The sequence below is a fragment of the Syngnathoides biaculeatus genome, chromosome 19, assembly GCF_019802595.1.
Source record: "Syngnathoides biaculeatus isolate LvHL_M chromosome 19, ASM1980259v1, whole genome shotgun sequence".
NCBI classification, from domain to species: domain Eukaryota; kingdom Metazoa; phylum Chordata; class Actinopteri; order Syngnathiformes; family Syngnathidae; genus Syngnathoides; species Syngnathoides biaculeatus.
The window spans coordinates 17,525,848-17,544,096 of NC_084658.1; the positions used below are offsets into that span (position 1 = coordinate 17,525,848).

The window sequence follows — 18,249 nt, forward strand, 5'->3', positions numbered from 1 at the left end:
CCCCACTCAAAAAGCAAATCCTGTTTCCCGGGCTTGCTGGAGCATCTCGCGTCCGCCTCCACGTTTGATAACGAGGCGCTCTAAAACGCGCGACCGTCTTCTGTCACTCAGTGCCAACGATGAGGCGCTCTAAAGTGGTCGGAAGGAAAAATGTTAGAAAAGTGCAGCTCAACAAATACACAACATTATAACCCATAAGCAAGCCGTCTTTTGGCCTCCCCGTGTAGGGTGTACACATTGACCTGACGTGTTACGTGTGCTCCTAGCAGCTTCCGACATCCAGCACGGAACTGAGCGCGGTTCCGCTCCCGCAGACGACGTCCACGCCGGGCCCGGAGCGCCGCGGCCGAGCGCTGAGCGCCGCCAGCTGCCTGACGGACGCCATGGAGGGTGAGAATCGTCAGAATTGGCTCCGAGCATGACGGAAAAGGAGGCTTTCTTTGCCGCGAGTGGGCCTTCCCTTTTTTGCGCTGACTTTATTTGTTTTTCTACCCATGAGCACTTTACTTTTGCTTCGCTTTTGCTTTTCTGCCTGCTTTGTCCCCAACAAACATGCTCAATGGGGTTTGAGTCTGCTTAGCTGGCCTTTTTTGCGGCATTGTCAAATGACAGCACGAAGGTTGTTTGTCGCTGTTTTTGTAACCCGCCGGCTCAGAACTGGAGGAGGCCCACAAGAAGTGCCACCCGTGCTGGTACGCGTTCGCCCGGCGCCACCTGGTGTGGGAGTGCGCCCCCTGGTGGCTGCAGGTCAAGCGCGCGGTGAAGATGATGGTGATGGACCCGTTCCTGGACTTGGCCATCACCGTCTGCATCGTGCTCAACACGCTCTTCATGGCCATGGAGCACTACCCCATGACCGACGACTTCAACGGGATGCTCACCGTCGGAAACCTGGTAAGGCGGCGGGCCACGGCGCATTCACAGCGCGATCCGGACGTGTTCGTCTTCCTCCCCGGAATTCGGTCACCTCATTAAATAATTGCATGACTGATGATTTTTTTTCTTAATAAAAACAATGGGAAAAAAAATTATTCACATTTACAGTCAAATGTATTTTATCCGATAATTCCAAATTTGAGAAAAGTAACAGAATAACCAGTTTTACATGTATGATTTTCCTGCCACTGGCCAATAAAGGAACAGCCGTACACACGCTAGCCGCGCCGGGCGCCGCCCGTCTCGACTGGGTCGTGTCCCGACACGATCCTGCGTGCGGGCTGAAAGGCTAAAAGGCGAGCCAAAGGCAACGCAAGCATCTGCGAGGATTACAGGATTTCCGCAGCTCACAATCGGCCTGACGCCGTCACGACGCCGCCATTTCGCAGACTCGACGCCTTGAAAGTTTGCAGCGTTCACACAACAACGCTGTAAAGATGAAGATGCGCGCGGACGTACTGGCGTTCTCTGCCCTATGCGCATTCTTATCTAGCTTCCAAAAAAGATGTATTTTTAAACGTTACGAGTAGATGTGGACCTAAGGGAGCAAGTCGTCGGCAGGTTAGCACATCTGCCTCCCGGTTCTGGAAGATGCATTTAAGATTGCTCAGTTTCCAAAGTAGAATGCTGGCGTCGGTGACAGCGTGGCGCCCGCGGCGGTTTTTTTGGGTTTCAGGTGTTCTCGGGCATCTTCACGGCGGAGATGCTTCTGAAGATCATCGCGCTGGACCCGTACTACTACTTCCAGACAGGGTGGAACATCTTCGACAGCATCATCGTCTGCCTCAGCCTGATGGAGCTCGGCCTCTCCGACGTGGAAGGACTCAGCGTGCTGCGATCCTTCCGACTGGTGAGACAGCTTGATCGGGGCGGTCCAAACCACGGCCCGGGTCGACGCGCGTTCCAAAATCCACGTCGTCGCGGTGTGAGACCCGAAGCTCTTTTTCTCTCTCTCTCTCTCTCTCTCTCTCTCTCTCTCTCTCTCTCTCTCATCTCTCGTCTTTCCCTCGACCGCGGATCAGCTGCGCGTGTTCAAGCTGGCTCGCTCGTGGCCGACGCTGAACACGCTGATCAAGATCATCGGCAACTCCATGGGCGCCCTGGGCAACCTGACCCTGGTGCTGGCCATCATCGTCTTCATCTTCGCCGTGGTGGGCATGCAGCTCTTCGGCAAGAACTACCAGGTGACCTCGAGACTGCCGGCCGGGGACCGACCCGGCGACATGCGCGCTCTGCGTCGAGTTTTATTACCTGGCAAAATAATGACGTTTGTCCTGGCTTTGCGATGGTCCGCACACGGGATTCGTTGAAAAACTGTGCTGACTTGAAATTCAAAGCGACGCCACACCGCCATCTACAGGGATCAGTTTGTCATAGGTTAGGCTCGAACTTCATAGAAAATCGGTGCCAGACCCTCTTCCGCGGCAAACCGTTGAAAAATGTTTTTGATGAATATATTTGTCAGCGGCAGCGAACGCTTGGATTCCGATCGATCAGTAAAAACGAGTCTCAAATTCATTTTCAGTGGATCTCACTGGTGACAAGGTCTTTGATTTTCGAGCCGGTCAAGTTCCAAAGGCTATTTTTAAGCTGTAGATTTTTTATTATTTTTTTTTTTTTAAATTGTTGATGACTTCTCCAAAACGGCTTAGCGGTAAACGTGGGTCTCGGGGCGGTCGACCCGGGCTGACCCCCGTGCGGCGTCCCGTCTTGGCCTTCAGGACTGCGTGTGCAAGATCTCCAAGGACTGCTCGCTGCCTCGCTGGCACATGAAGGACTTCTTCCACTCCTTCCTCATCGTCTTCCGGGTGCTGTGCGGCGAGTGGATCGAGACCATGTGGGACTGCATGGAGGTCGCCGGGCAGCCGCTCTGCATCCTGGTCTTCATGCTGGTCATGGTCATCGGAAACCTGGTGGTGAGTGGGCACCCTGGGGCCACGCGACCTTCTCGGCAGGTGCGATCGATCGTTTTTGAAATGGGTCGCAGGAAAAGGATGGGACCGGCCTCGTTTCTTCCATTTCTTGTTCCGCCGGAGCAGCCGTGCAGGTTCTCAGAAAGCAGTTTTCCCATCTTACTGGAGTGCACAGTAGGAAAGCACAACATTTGCATTTCCTTCCTCTTTAATTGACGAGACGGTAGATTTTTTGTCTTTCAGGTTGTGTAGCAACTCTCCACAGGCCCCCCCATTGGCGATATTCTCATTTGCCAGCATCTCGTTTCCTTCTTGCTGGATTTCTTTAGCGGGGCTAAGCTGCCCTCCTGTCGTCTCCCACTCAGCAGAGCTTTCGATGAAATTTCCCCCGCGAAGCCGTCACGTGTGCGCGCGCGCGCGCGCCTCACCTCCATCTTTGTCCCAAAGTGTGTGTTTGTGTCCATTGTGGGAGCTCAGTGTGCGTTTGTGGGGGGGGGGGGGGGGGGGCGCACACACAAAAACACACAAACAAAGATATTCTTCCCCTGTCAGCAGCAGCAAGTTTATCTGGCGGCGCGCAGGGAACGGGCCGACCCCGGCGGCTGAGCACAAATGTTCAGCGGCGGCAGGCGAGCACACGTTTAGTTTTCTTTTTCCGCGTATGACAAACGAGCAGGTGAGCGCGTTTCCCTGAGCAAGCGATTCACCCGCTGAGCCGCGGACGGCGCCCTCCTCCCTCTCTCCTCCCCCCGCCCCCGAAGCTGCAGCGGTTCTTCCCGGGGGTCTTGTTGTGATGAGGACCAGCGGCAAAAACACATCACCGTGTGGGAAAGAGCTGAAGTTGATTGAGTTCACGCCGAGGTTTGTTTGTTTGGCTCTCGCTGACATAAAAGAAGGCTCTTCCTCATCCTCCAAAGTCACGACGACGACTTCAGCGTCCGTCGCAAAAACGCGCACGCGTTCTGTGCGTTTGCTCCTTCATCTTCGCACGTTAATGGCTGCGAAATCTTGTGACGTAAATAACGTTCTTCTAAATGAGGATGAAAACTGCTGTCATCCAGCAAAAACAAACTTCCTCGCCGGCGTTTGTCGACACGCTTTGGTCAGGTCGAAGGTCACCCGTCACGCAACCCGACGGACGGCATCGATCCGTCGCTACCGGCGGTGTTTGGGGACACCGAAATCGGACACGTGATCTCACGCGCGCGCACCTGCTCGGGTCCCAGATATTGACCCACTGGCCCGGTTGTCTCCGACACAAACGCAAGTGGAAGTCTCTGGATCAAAGTGTTACGTAACGTCTGGGCAGAGACAAAACAGGCTTAGATGCTAAGATGCTAAGTTACACGGGTTACCACGGGTAAGGAGCGGTTCCGTTCACGTGCGCACGTGTGTATATCGCACGCACACGACATCACAGGTGGCCCAAATGTTTTCCGGCTGACGTTTGCACGTGTCACTTCAAATGAGCGCTAACTTGCTCCGAAAGCTACAGGCCGCAATTGCGTTGACGCCGCCTGCGTTTGCGTCCCCAGTTGCTGAACCTGTTCCTGGCGCTGCTCCTCAGCAGCTTCAGCTCCGACAACCTGTCGGCGCCGGACGACGACGGCGAGATGAACAACCTGCACGTCGCCATCCGCAGGATCGGCCGAGGCCTGGCGTGGTGCCGCCGTCAGGTCGGCAAAAGAAAAAGTGCGGCTAGAGCAAAACTGTGGTTCCGGTTCTACTTGGTTCTTGTCTTTGGGTTTTCCTTCGCAGGTTGCCGATTTCTTCAACGGCAACCTGAAGCGCCGCCGGCAGAAGCGCAAAGACGCCGACGGCGGCGTGAAGCTCAAGCGTCTCGGCGGCGGCGGTGCCGCCGCCGAGTCCAACGGCGCCGTCTCCGGCGCGGCGCCGGCTCCCGACGTCGGCCCCCGCTGCCCGGCCCGCCCCCGCCCCGCTCCCCTCAACCGGGGGCACCTCCCGGGCCGCCACGTGGAGAAGTACGCGGCGCCCGACGACGACAGCTACGTGACCGACCCCGACCTCACCGTCAGCGTGCCCATCGCGCCCGGCGAGTCCGACGTGGAGTTTCCCGACGACGAGGAGGACGACGACGACGAGGAGGCGGAGCGGGACGACCGCAGCGACGACTCGCGGGGAGACGGCGCCGAGCGCGACGAGGTAAGGTAACGCGCGAGCGCTCGGGTTCACTCGCTGGCGTCGAGCTTTGCCATTTCCTCGCTCCGCAGCGGCGCATGTGTGCATTGTTGACGTGCGCGCGTGTGCGAGGTCGCCAGCGCGAGATCCTTCTTAGCACCTAACGCAAAACGACAGATTTGTGCCGTGCCCGTCACCCGCTCCACCCTGACGGCTCCCGCTGATCACTTTCAGGAGCGCGCCCGCTTTGTTGTCTCAGTCGGCTCGCGAACTCCCCGCCGACATTTTTTCCCCCAAATTGGATGAATTCAATAATATCAAATGAAGTAATACAAAATTCTGCTAACATCTTAATTTTGATTTATCAAATACTCTTCAGTAATTATAATTCAAGTCATTATATGCTGTAAGATTTGTTGCATTCACTTTCCATGACATAAAACCTTTTTTTACTGGAAAAGTAATAAAAAATAAAAAAATGTAAATAAAAGCACCTCGATAGCACTTACTGGTAAAAGTTCCAGAAATAATTAATAATGAAATAATAATAAATATTTAGCCGCCATTTTGACTTGCCTTTTAATGTGTTTTTTTCTTTTATTTTACAGCTTATTGTCAAATGAGCTGACACATTTGCTTGTTTAAAAAAAAAAAGAAAGGTTTGCGGGCCAAATTCTAGCTACATTTGTTTGGGAACTCCCATGATGCACTGCAAGAGTGTGCGTGGGCACTTGTAAGCGCCCCCCCCCCCCCACACACACACACGCACTCGGCGCGTCGTCATTGTCGCCACGTCTCGAGCCTCACGACGGCGATGCGTTCATGTGCTCGACAGAAGGACGACATCAGCCTGTCGGAAGGCAGCACGGTGGACCTGAGGAAGCCCGGCGACGAGGAAGACGAGTACTCCGAGATGGCCGAAGAGGCCACGGACCCCGAAAACTGTTTCCCAGACAGTAAGCGCCCACGCACGCACGCACGCACGCACGTACGTACGGTTATATTGAATCAAAAAGTCAGCATGAGTAGAACGTAGAGTAAAATACAGACGCTGAAGAATGTACTCAAGTACAGTGAGAAAGTATTTGTACTCCCCCCCCACCGGCGCACCAAAACGCCCGCCGCTAACCTGGCACGGTCAGCGAGTCGGTAACAGCTGACGAGCGTGACGCGGTGGGCGCAAGCCCCGCCCCCTCGGCCTCATCCTTTCATGTGAGATTTATGGCGCGGGGCCGCCTGACTCAGCGGCTTCGCAGCAAAGCGGCCTTCTCCTTCCTTTTCTTTACCCGATCTGCTGCGTGAGGACAATTTGCGTTCACTTTGCACGTCGGCGGCCACGAGGAGTTGCGTCACAGTAGCGGCTCAGGGATTCTGGGTTTGAATCTCGTCGGCATTGACTTGCAACAAATGTGAAAAAAAAATGTGGGTAACGCGACACAATCGTATTTCATTTCAAAGACCGAGCGGCTACGTTTCGGTGCCGAAACTTGATCGGACTTTTGGGGAACGAGCGACTGGCGTCGGACTTTTGGCGCCGGTCGCTCGGTTCCTTCCCGCAGGACCGCAAACCGCGCGCCTCCTGGCACGTCGCGGAAGATCGATGCCGTCGGCGGCTGACTCGGCAGCGCTCCCGTTACCCCTGGGGGGGAACCGACGAGACCGGACCAGCTGTTCGTGCGCGCCGCCCCCCCCCCCCCCCGAAAAGGCTTCTTTTCTTTTTTTTTTTTTTCCTCAGTAATTTGTTAACAAATTAATACCAGTAGGGAAAACACGTTTCGAGTTTTTTCTTGACATCCTTTCAAACGAGCTGCTGTGCGTTCATGTTTCTCCGCATGCGTGCGCACGTGTCCCATCTGGACCAGCTGGCCGAGGCCCCTCCCACTCGGCAGGACGTCCGGCCGGTCCGGCGGCCGCCGCCGGCCACCCGCTCGCCGCTGCGTTTCGGAGAGGGCACGCGTGACATCAGCATCATGGTCGTCAAATGTAGTTGTTGATTGAGCGGGCGGGAACAAGAAGAAGCCAACAAAAGTTGTGCTCGCGATCCAGCTGCTGCGTGCGCGTTTGGCAAATTATTCACGCGACAGGCAGAAAGGTCAGCTGAGCGGGAAAATCCCAGCAAGTGTTGAGCCAGCTTGAAGATAAGTGAAGGTCACCATCTTGTTTTCCTACTTGTGATGAAGAGCGCCACGTTCTTGCTGAGCTCGGCTACTTTCATGCCACTTTGCACAAATAGTTGGACACTGTAGGAAGGCATTTGGGTCGTTTTCATCTCATTTCATGAATAAGAGTCACGACGTAGCACGTGCGACTTTTCTGCGACCGAAGGTCCCGTTTTCAAAAGTTGTTGATTTCGTAGTCGAACCGCTCCTCACTGACGGAGGCAACGCCGCTGGGCCTTTCAAACATACGGTAGGGATTTCCTTTTTTAGCCACAAAGACATCAACGGCATACTAGTGCAGAAATCAGCCGAACTACCCGTGACGGCCACGAGACGGTCGTCATAACGGCGCAGACGTCCGAGACGTCCCAGACTTTTGCAAATCCGTACATATTCATTCATGTCCGAGCAATACACGACATCCATCTCGCTGTTTGCTATTGTGAGAATGCAAAATGGCCGCCCGAGCCCAGGTCCCCCTGGTGGATGGCGGCAACATCACCAGGTTTTCCACAGTAAAGACGGCGGGTGTGAAGGAAGCAAAAAAAAAAAAAAACATACATATATATATATATATGTATGAAAGGAAAATAATATCAAAGAAAGTCTTTCGACACCGAGATTCGTACATCAAAATCAAAAATATGTCAACATGTCATGAGCAAAGTCATCAAACTCCATTTAAAGTATGACAAATAATAAAATCAGTTGTGACCTTGATGGATAACAACTGACCCCCAACAAATGTTAATTGATTTTCAAAATGAAATTTTAATGTGGCTTAACCTCTATTGAGCAAAAGTATTATTCTTTGCTAACACCACCGTCTGATGCCGTTTTGCCATCCCGTTGAGCGCTCGTGCACGCGGTTGCCAAAATCTGTTGGATTTTGCTCCCGCGCAAAGAAAAGAAGCCGATGAACGCGCGTCTTTGGATTGAGGCCGCCAAATGCCGGCTCTTTGCCTGACGTGACACCGCACGCGTCAACCACGAGCGCGCGTGCGATGTCGTGTCAGGAAGGCAGCAGCGTGCCGCAGTGCCCAGGAGCAAGATGTTCACTGACACACGTTCTCCTTCGTGTGCACAGAACCACAAGTGAGCTGGCAAGCCATTTGAGCGTGGATTCGGTATGCTACTAGTGCGCTGAACCGTGGGGTCCTCCAGATACGATTGAGCCCACAGACGAGTTGTTCAAGATACGAGCTTGCAGCAACACATGTAGACCGACAGTAGGACGAAACTCACAGGCATGAATTCATTATGCTCCGCGCACGGCAACTATCATTACTGCAACTGTCTCCGAGTCTCTTCAGATACGGTCGTTGCAAAACTCTTTGCGTGGCTGCGTCATACTGCCCCCGGTGGTCAATTCACACATAGCAGAAGCAGCCACAATGAATTAACATCTGGGACAAACTTTTTCATTCGTCACCGGGGTCACCGTGGCTGCTATTGGCCAGGACGCTGCATCGCTTTGCACGTATTGCTCATTTCTGGTGGACGTAAGAAAAAGAAAAAAAAAGAAAAAACATCTACCGGAAATGTGCAAAATGTGCTGAGGAACGCGGGAACGTGTCCGCTTCAACAAAAGAACCTAAATGACCCGATGAGACTTTTCGTGACGCTCCGACGGTACCAGTACACAATAGAAGATGGGAGAAATACTCCAAAGTGGACTCGCCAGAAGCAGCGATGACGGCCTTCCCGTAAGCCCACGGAACGCCGCGGCGTTAAATCGGTAACCACGGCAACGCAGCGTTAATTACACGGGCAATCAGCGGGAGGGTCTGCGATGTTCCTGAAAGGCGACACTCTGCGCTTGCACACAACGAGTCGAGAGGAAGGCGCTCGGAATCGATCGCGAATCACTGCAATGAGACAATACGCTTCATTTTCATATTGTCTGATCACGCAGACGGCCGTTTTTTTTTTTTTTTTTGCCATGGTTTTCATTAAATAATGATTCGATAAATCCCATTTGAGGCCGCTACAGGTTCAAGTAATCCTTATTGACAGAGCAAATGGCGGGGGACCGCTGAAGTACACGTTTCGTAACGGTAAAGACAAGAACAGCGTCATAAAAACGTTGCGCAACTTTCCAAGCGTATCTGTTGAAATTTGTTGCAATGGACGTTTTTTTTTTTTTTTTTTTTTTTTGTCTTTCGTTTGCTTTTTGCTGTGAAACTGCCGTTTTTGCTTCGATGATTTCCACGGCTGAGTACTAAAGAAGGTCAAAAACTAGAACCAAAATCCGCCTCCTGTCAGTGGGGGACAAGTCGGGCCAAATGTGGGCCCCGCCCCGCCCCGCCCCGCCCCGCCCGCTGTCTGTTTGTTTGAAAGAAGACAGACGACGGTGGCTTCGATTGGTTCTTTTGTCCCACAAGTCAACGGCGTCGAAGTAGTGCTGCAAAACGGCATCGACTCCATTCGGCTGCACCTCTGCGAGCCCAGCTCAGTGGCGCCCTGGCATGTTGTGGCCAAAAGTGGGCACGCAGGTCGCAATTCGACCAGAAAAGCTTCAAAAAAAAAAAATTACAATTCCAGGCGGCAAATAGCTTTGTGAGATTTGCGTGGCGGCTTGAGTGAGTGACAGCTGCTGTTGGTGTGCGTGTGCGTGTGCGTGCAGCGTGCGTGTCCAGGTTCAAGTGCTGCGACGTGGACACGGCGGCGGGCGGGGGCCAAGTGTGGTGGCGCATGAGGAAGACCTGCTACCACATCGTGGAGCACAGCTGGTTCGAGTCCTTCATCATCTTCATGATCCTGCTCAGCTCGGGCGCCCTGGTCAGCCTCGAGAGACCCCCCCAAAGCGCGGCGCCGTCGCCCCCGCCCCCGCCTCACGTGCCGTCCTCCTCTCCGCAGGCCTTCGAGGACATCTACATCGAGCAGAGGAAGGTGGTGAAGGTGGTCCTGGAGTACGCCGACAAGATCTTCACGTACATCTTCATCCTGGAGATGATGCTCAAGTGGCTGGCGTACGGCTTCAAGAAGTACTTCACCAACTACTGGTGCTGGCTCGACTTCCTCATTGTGGACGTAAGTCCGTGTCGCCCGACTTTGAAAAAAAAAAAAAAAATCAAAGCCAAGAGTTGAAATTTAGGCCTCTCTTTCAATTTACGTTTTCGGGATTGATCCGTTCCGGGAAATGTTTTAACCGAGAGCGATTGAAAGCAAACGTGCGGCACGTGCCGCTGATCTTCTTCAAATGCGTCTTTCCTGTGGTGTCCCGCAGGTGTCGCTGGTGAGCCTGGTGGCCAACACCCTGGGCTACTCGGACTTCGCCGCCATCAAGTCCCTGCGGACCCTGAGGGCGCTTCGCCCCCTGCGGGCGCTCTCCCGCTTCGAGGGCATGCGGGTGGGTGCGGCCAGTACGCTCACTACTGAGTCGGAGGACTTTCCTACGAGTCATGATTTTCTCACTTTTGAGACTAAGACGAGTATGCACGTGTCGGGGCTTCCTCTTCAACGATTTGGAAGAAATGCTCAAATGGCTTTGGAGCATTAAGCTTCAGGTCCACGCACTAGGACACGCTTTGTCTTCAATAAGAAAACAACATCACACTAGTAGCTTTTTACTTTATGGAGGTTAAGTTGGGGAGCAAGTGCACTGCAAAGCGGTTACAAGTGCGCGGTACACGCCTACTAGTGTTACCAGTGCAACTCGGTCATTGACTGGTGATTTCGTACTAGTAGGCCTCGAAGAGCGGTACGAGCGGTGGGAAAAGGGTCTTAGGCGCACACAAGTGAGCTTTGCCTGAGCGTTTGTCTGACGCGGGTGTTGGCGGGGCGGTCAGGTGGTGGTGAACGCGCTGATCGGCGCCATCCCGTCCATCATGAACGTGCTGCTGGTGTGTTTGATCTTCTGGCTGATCTTCAGCATCATGGGCGTCAACCTGTTCGCCGGCAAGTTCGGCCGCTGCGTGGACCGCGCCGGCCGCGCTTACGACGCCGCCCTGGTCAACAACAAGTCCGAGTGCCGCGCCCTCCGCGAGCGCCGCGACGAGGACGGCGAGCGCTACTACTGGACCAAGGTCAAGGTCAACTTCGACAACGTGGGCGCCGGCTACCTGGCGCTGCTCCAAGTGGTGAGGACGCCGCCCGCCGACGGGCTTTCCTCTTTTCCTTCGCTTCCGCCGTGCTGTCCTCCTTCCTTCTCTCTTCTTCCGTCAATTTTGTCTTCTTTTTCTCTGCTTTCGCATCTCTCGACATTTGACTTTTTTTTTTTTTTTACTTTTGCTTTCTCCTCTTTCTGTCCCTTTTTTCCCTACTTTTCTCCCTTTCTTGGTCCTGTGCCTTCCTCTTCCCCGCGTTTCTCTTCTCCGTCTTCCCGCTCCCTCCACCTCCTCCGGAGCTGAAAAGGCATTTCCCCTCACGGCCGCCGCGTCCTCCCGCTTTCGTACTTTCGTCTTCGCCGCGGGCGTCCTGCACGCCGCCGGTCAATCAGCCGTGAGAGGCTTTTATTTTTAGAGGCATTAAGTAGGCAGACGTGAGCGCCAGAGACGACGACGAGGAGGAGGAGGAGGAGGAGGCGGACCAGAGTGAGCGGGTGACGGAAGGATGGATGGAGGGAGGAGAAGACAAACAGGAAGTTGGAGGAGAAAAGAGGGAGAACGCGTCGATTCCCAAGTTGAACGAGTGGCGTTGTCATGGCGACGAGCAGCTCGCCGTCGCGCCGTGTTTGGCCCGTCGCCGTGGCGACCGCCCCTCTTCTCTCTGGAAAGTTTGTCGGCGGAAGGAAGTCCATAAAAGGACCCGTTGACGGCTGTCTCCGCGGCGACCGGCCAGACGAGCCGCTCCCTCGGCCTTCGGTTTTGCGCCCCGAAGCCGGTTCCTAACCTTCGTTTAAAAGTTGAATCCTCGTCCGACGCATTTCAGCCCAGTTACAGCTATGAAACCCTGACTAACGTTCGCCTACCGGTGACGACTTGCAAGGCCGACGCTCTTTTTGTTTTTGTGAAGGCCACGTTCAAGGGCTGGATGGAGATCATGTACGCGGCGGTGGACTCGCGAGCCGTAAGTCACGCCGCCGACAAATCGCGGCGATGATGTCATCGTCTTGTCAGGAAGTGCCGATGTGGGCGCAGGTGGACGAGCAGCCCATCAAGGAGGTCAACCTCTACATGTACCTCTACTTCGTCATCTTCATCATCTTCGGCTCCTTCTTCACCCTCAACCTCTTCATCGGCGTCATCATCGACAACTTCAACCAGCAGAAGAGGAAGATAAGTTCACGCTTGTCCGCTTTAGCCGTGAGCAATTTTCAAGGGCGACCCTCGCCATCGCTTCCCTCTGGCCACGTGCCGTTGCGTTTTTGTCTCAAACGTGACCGATTGCAAGCGTCGGCCTTAAGGAGGCGGAAGTCATGTGAGGAAAAAAAAAAAATTGCATTTTGCATTTTCTATAAGAATTGGGGCGCAAATTAGATGAGAATTTTTGCCCGACTCGTGTGTGTGTGTGTGTGTGTGTGCGGGCGTGGGCTGTCCGAAAATAACGTCGCGGTGGCTGGTGTGTCTCGCACTTAGGAGGCCAGGACATCTTCATGACGGAGGAGCAGAAGAAATATTACAACGCCATGAAGAAGCTGGGCTCCAAGAAACCCCAGAAGCCCATCCCCCGACCTTTGGTAGCGCCACGACTCCTTTCTCGACAGCGTTGCCATCATAACTGCTCACGTAGATGGGTGCAATTTTAGCATCTTTGAAGAAAATCATAGTCTAATGGTGCAGCAACACAGGTAGACAGACTCACCGTCACATAGGAACCGTTATGAATACACTTACTTCTTCTTCGGTCCCTTAACGCTTCCAACCACAAAGATATGAATAGCATTCACAACTTTTGACTTTGTCCTTATAGTCTTTGTTTGACTTGAAGACCGAGCGGAATGTTTGGTTTGAATGTCCTTATCTTCGTTACGAGGGAATTTACGGGCATCGGAGTCAAGATTTACATTTGAGGGCCGTTATGCGTGTCCATCGTGTATGTCGCCTTATCATATGACATATGGGGTGCCCCAAAAAAATGATTAAGTAGATTTCGACTTTAAAGATAGGAAAGACAATTTGTTTAACAAACAAAAAAAAGCCGTTTGGTAGCAAAAAATGCTTGCAAAGGCCACATTCCGAGCGTTTTTGCGCAGTTACCAAACAAAGCAAAAGCGTGCCGACGGACTGACCGACGCCTTCCTTCCTTCCTTCCTTCCTCTCCCCCGCCGCGCAGAACCAAGTCCAGGGCTTCTTCTTCGACGTGGTGGCCAAGCAGGCGTTCGACATCATCATCATGGTGCTGATCCTGCTCAACATGATCACCATGATGGTGGAGACGGACGAGCAGTCGTCGCAGATGGAGCGCGTCCTCAACAACGTCAACGTGGCCTTCATCGTGGTCTTCACCGCCGAGTGCATGCTGAAGATCGTGGCGCTGCGCTGCTACTTCTTCACCGTGGGATGGAACATCTTCGACTTCGTGGTCGTCATCCTCTCCATCGTCGGTACGCGTTTGCTCGCCTTTGCTTTTGTGCCCTAAACGCGTTCGTGTCGCCGTGACAGTTATCTGTTGACAAAGTGACAGTCGGGATGGGGGCCCCCCCCCCCCACGCTCACCAAGGTCGGGCCTCGTTTGGTCACCCGACACGCCAGACACGCACACGAACGCCACAGCTCAGCGGTCAATTTCGCCGTCGCCGTTTGTGATCAGGTGTGTGTGTGTGTGTGTGCGTGCGCCTGGGGGAGGTGAAGGTAACGGCGGCAATCAACGCTGGCGGGGCGGGACCCCGGAGACAAATCAAACGCGATTGACCCGCTACCCCGACCGCGCGGGGGGGTGGTGGGGGGGTCGGCGCACGCGGCGGGTCGACCGCCGGCCGTCTTGAACGCGCGCTGCTCTGTTTCAGGCATCGTGCTGGCCGACATCATCGAGAAGTACTTCGTGTCGCCGACGCTGTTCCGCGTGATCCGGCTGGCGCGCATCGGCCGCATCCTGCGGCTGATCCGCGGCGCCAAGGGCATCCGCACGCTGCTGTTCGCCCTGATGATGTCGCTGCCGGCCCTCTTCAACATCGGCCTGCTGCTCTTCCTGGTCATGTTCATCTACGCCATCTTCGGGATGGCCAACTTCGCCTACGTCAAGCGGCAGGCGGGCATCGACGACATGTTCAACTTCGAGACCTTCGGCAACAGCATGATCTGCCTGTTCCAGATCACCACGTCGGCGGGCTGGGACGGCCTCCTCAGCCCCATCCTCAACAACTCGCCCGAGGAGTGCGACCCGCACGTGCCGCACACGGGCACCGGCCAGCGCGGCGACTGCGGCAACCCGTCGGTGGGCATCGCCTTCTTCGTCACCTACATCATCATCTCCTTCCTCATCGTGGTCAACATGTACATCGCCATCATCCTGGAGAACTTCAGCGTGGCCACCGAGGAGAGCACGGAACCGCTGAGCGAGGACGACTTTGAGATGTTCTACGAGGTCTGGGAGAAGTTCGACCCGGAGGCCACGCAGTTCATCGAGTACGCCAAGCTGTCCGACTTCGCCGACTCGCTGTCGGAGCCGCTGCGCATCGGCAAGCCCAACAAGATCAAGCTGATCTCCATGGACCTGCCCATGGTGAGCGGCGACAAGATCCACTGCCTGGACATCCTCTTCGCCTTCACCAAGCGCGTCCTGGGCGAGTCGGGCGAGATGGACGCCCTCAAGCAGCAGATGGAGGAGAAGTTCATGATGGCCAACCCGTCCAAGATCTCCTACGAGCCCATCACCACCACGCTGCGCCGCAAGCAGGAGGACGTGTCGGCCGCCGTCATCCAGCGCTGTTACCGCCGACATCTGGTGCGGCGCCAGGTGAAGGCCGCCTCCTACCTCTACCGCCGGATCACCACGCCGCGCCGGGGGCCTGGCCGGGCCGGGGGCGAGGAGGCCGACGGCGAGGAGGAGGCGCCCGAGAAGGAAGGCCTGATCGCCGCCATGATACGCCAGAACTACGGGTCCGGGCCGGCCGGGACCGAGCACTCCGAGGCGGCGGCGGCGGCGTCGTCGTCGTCGTCGTCGTCGCCGCCGCCGTCCTCCTACGACAGCGTGACGCGAGCCCCCGCGGAGACCGACGTACGGGACGCCGCGCCGTCGGAGCAGCGACGCCAAACGTGGAGGAGGCAAAAGTGACCACGAGGGGGCGCCAGAAAAGCCTCAACGTAATAAGTGCGGTGACTTCTCGGTACTTCCTGGCCCCTGCTGGATGCTCCCGTAACTGCAGCGGCTTCTTGTAAGCCCCCCCGCCCCCCACCCCACCCCCCCACGCCCCGACGACCGTATCCGTCACGTCTCCTATTGGCCCGGAACTCCCGTTGACTGCGTTAGCGGCATTAAAAGTGTTAGCTTGCGAGTGCAAATAAGCAAGGTGAGCTTAGCATAGGTTTTGTTTGTAAAAGTTCAACTTTGATGAAAGTTTTTTCATAGCTGTAACTTTTTTTTTTTTTTTTGCGGGGCGTGATTTGATGAGGGGAAAAAAAGATTTCCTCTTTGGAGCCGTGCGACACTCCGATGGAAGAATTTTTTTAGGCTTCCCATCACTGTATTGACATTTTCCCACTCAGTCGTTGGCCGGGTGGCAGGAAGCGAAGCTGGGCGACGTTTGACAACCGTTGTCAAACGTCGACGTGAATTTTTGTCCTCGTCGCGCGTCGTCATTTACGTTTGACGGACGACCAAAGTAGACGACAGACGAGAAGACGACAATCAGCAAAAACATTCACCGGCGTGTGGTCGACGCCGTTATTGTTCTGACAAGAACTCGCTTCTCTCTCTTTTTTTTTTTTCGCCACGCGTACGCTGGAAAAGGGAATTCTTGTCTTTGGCGGTGAGGTCAAAGCCAACAAAAAAAAAATGGTCCCGTTTTTTCCTTGATGGCCGTTTCATTCCAAACAAATTTGCACAGGAGAAGATGGAGACTGTACATCTGGTATCTGTTTAACAGGTTCCTCCCAAAGAAACGTCACGTTTGTCGACATCTTTATTTATTTCAAAGGTGACTCCCCCCCCCCACACACCCCCCGCTTTTATCTTGTTGCTTTTCTACGAACACTCGGACACTTATTTTTTTTGCACTGAAGAAACGTGAAAAAAAAAAAAAAGACAAAAGCGTGAGCAGCAATAAACGCTCGGCCCGAAAACCTTCTCGCTTTCAGGACCTTGGGATGGCAAAACGGCAAATGCACAAGCTCGGACCCGGCGCCGGTGTGGTCCCCCCCCTTGAGGGCAGAAATAAAAGGAACCCGGACTTGGTTCTGCCGCCGCCGTGACGCTGAAGGGCTCCTTCCAGTAGCAATAGCACACTCGCCGCGGTCCCTCAGGTGGCTTCTGATTGGCATTTTGAAAACGGCCAAACAAAGGCGCCTCCCGTGGCGTACGTCCATCTAAGAATAAGCGCTGATATTTCTATGGCACATTTGAGGAGGAGCTTCGGATCAGCACTTGCCAAACGGCCACATTTGAATTTCAAACTAACGGTTCGGACTCTGCGCTAGTCCATTTTTTACACCGTGAAGCGGAAAGTACGACCCAACCCGACGCGACAACCGCGGCTACCTGAAAATACCGCCGTGTTAAAATACAGCAGCATAGTGGACACAGGTGTTCATCCAAAAAAAAAAAAAACTGTAAACGTATTGCACATCACCTTTGAGCTCTTCAGCCGACATGAATCCGTAGAAATATGATATGCAAATCTCTTGATGTCACCGCTCGGTGGGCCCGATGAAAGCTGTTATTCTTGAGTCAGTCAATCAAATGCTGAAGAGTCCAAAAGCGAAAACATTTCATCAAATAAAAGCACATTCATTCGTTGGGAGCCCAATGGCTTGACTTTTGTCTAAGGGCTGATTGACAACGTCACGAGTAGCCGACGGGGGTGCGGCGGGACGAGGGCGGTACGCCTCCCCGCCTTCGTTTCCCTTTTGGCTGCTTCGCCGTCTTGAAGCGACGAGAGATCGGACGGGAACGTTCCGACACGAGGACGACCGCAAACAGCGGCAGCGAGCCGACCGATTTGTACCAGTTCGCCGCAGTTGTCGCGCCGGATCGACGTTCAAGACGAGAGCTATACTGGGTCGACACCGGATTCGCACAGTCGCGTGGGTCGAAAACTGCCGATGTTGGCTCACGACTGGTGCAAAACCGGTTCCATACTGGCGTCGTCGGGGAAGGAGCTCACCTCGGAGGCGGAGTCTTCCGTCCCGCCGCCATTTTCTCATCAGTATCTCCACGAAAAAAACTTGCAGTGACAGGCGGAAACGGATTAAAGCAAAACGTTTTGTTCAGACTTTTTTTTTTTTTTTTGCCAGTAAAACAAAAACTTTGGTGTGAAGAAGGAGAAAGTTGTGCCTCAGTGACCACCCCCCCCCCGCCCTGGTGTTTTACAAACAATATTCATGATGATGACTACAATAACTATGTACACTTTTTAGTACTTTGAGTTGTAATACTCTTTAGTATTTTGCAAATAAATGTCTATTTAAAACAACATCCTGCGATGAATAAAGCAGACGCAAGCCCGACCAATGCGTGATCGTGTTTTATACTTGATCCGTCTTGTTGAGGCGCATTTTATTCAACATTTACGTTTGCACAATACACATGCAGTTTTTGTTTTGTTTTTTTTTTGGGGGGGGGGGGTATAAAACGGAACATTTCGATTGTGAGTACATCCCTTTATCACGATACTACACCGCCATCTTGTGGTGACCTGGCGCAATCGCGTATCGGTTTTTTTTGTTTGAACGCTCAATGTATGATGCATCGATTAGGCTATTAACAAGAATTACACAGACCTCTGAGGGGAGTTCAAGATTACAATTTTGAATTGTATATGTGCTAGTAATAATCATTCCAATCTTTCACATTAGTACATCGAGTTTGGATTGGATTGCATGAAATAAAACGTGATCGTGCACGTCTATCATACAATTTTGTGCTTTTTAAAAGCAACATGTGTTTTGCAGATACAAGTGAATGCGTTCGCATCCAAACTCAACCACGTTGAGATCCCAGCTGTAGCCATTTGAAAGGTTAATGATGTGATTCGGGTGAGAAATCCAGATTCTGATCCGACC

General features: G+C 53.7%; 1 protein-coding gene across 7 annotated transcripts in view; it reads left to right on the forward strand.

Annotated features, from left to right (window-relative positions):
• LOC133492611 (sodium channel protein type 4 subunit alpha B-like) overlaps positions 1-17,688 on the forward strand; it is a 51,901-nt gene extending 34,213 nt beyond the window's left edge. For 5 of the 7 annotated variants that reach the window (XM_061805053.1, XM_061805050.1, XM_061805051.1 and 2 more), the window contains 17 exons: positions 267-390; positions 656-894; positions 1,613-1,786; positions 1,959-2,120; positions 2,658-2,852; positions 4,385-4,525; positions 4,608-5,012; positions 5,824-5,944; positions 9,774-9,928; positions 10,007-10,180; positions 10,377-10,499; positions 10,939-11,229; positions 12,104-12,157; positions 12,229-12,370; positions 12,667-12,767; positions 13,364-13,634; positions 14,037-17,688. In XM_061805053.1, coding sequence (XP_061661037.1) covers positions 267-390; positions 656-894; positions 1,613-1,786; positions 1,959-2,120; positions 2,658-2,852; positions 4,385-4,525; positions 4,608-5,012; positions 5,824-5,944; positions 9,774-9,928; positions 10,007-10,180; positions 10,377-10,499; positions 10,939-11,229; positions 12,104-12,157; positions 12,229-12,370; positions 12,667-12,767; positions 13,364-13,634; positions 14,037-15,304 — 4,140 coding nt within the window. In that variant the 3' untranslated portion in view covers positions 15,305-17,688. The remainder of the gene's footprint in view (positions 1-266; positions 391-655; positions 895-1,612; positions 1,787-1,958; positions 2,121-2,657; positions 2,853-4,384; positions 4,526-4,607; positions 5,013-5,823; positions 5,945-9,773; positions 9,929-10,006; positions 10,181-10,376; positions 10,500-10,938; positions 11,230-12,103; positions 12,158-12,228; positions 12,371-12,666; positions 12,768-13,363; positions 13,635-14,036) is intronic. The other 2 variants (XM_061805057.1, XM_061805054.1) reach the window with 2 other exon arrangements.
• The last annotated feature ends 561 nt before the right edge of the window (positions 17,689-18,249 follow it).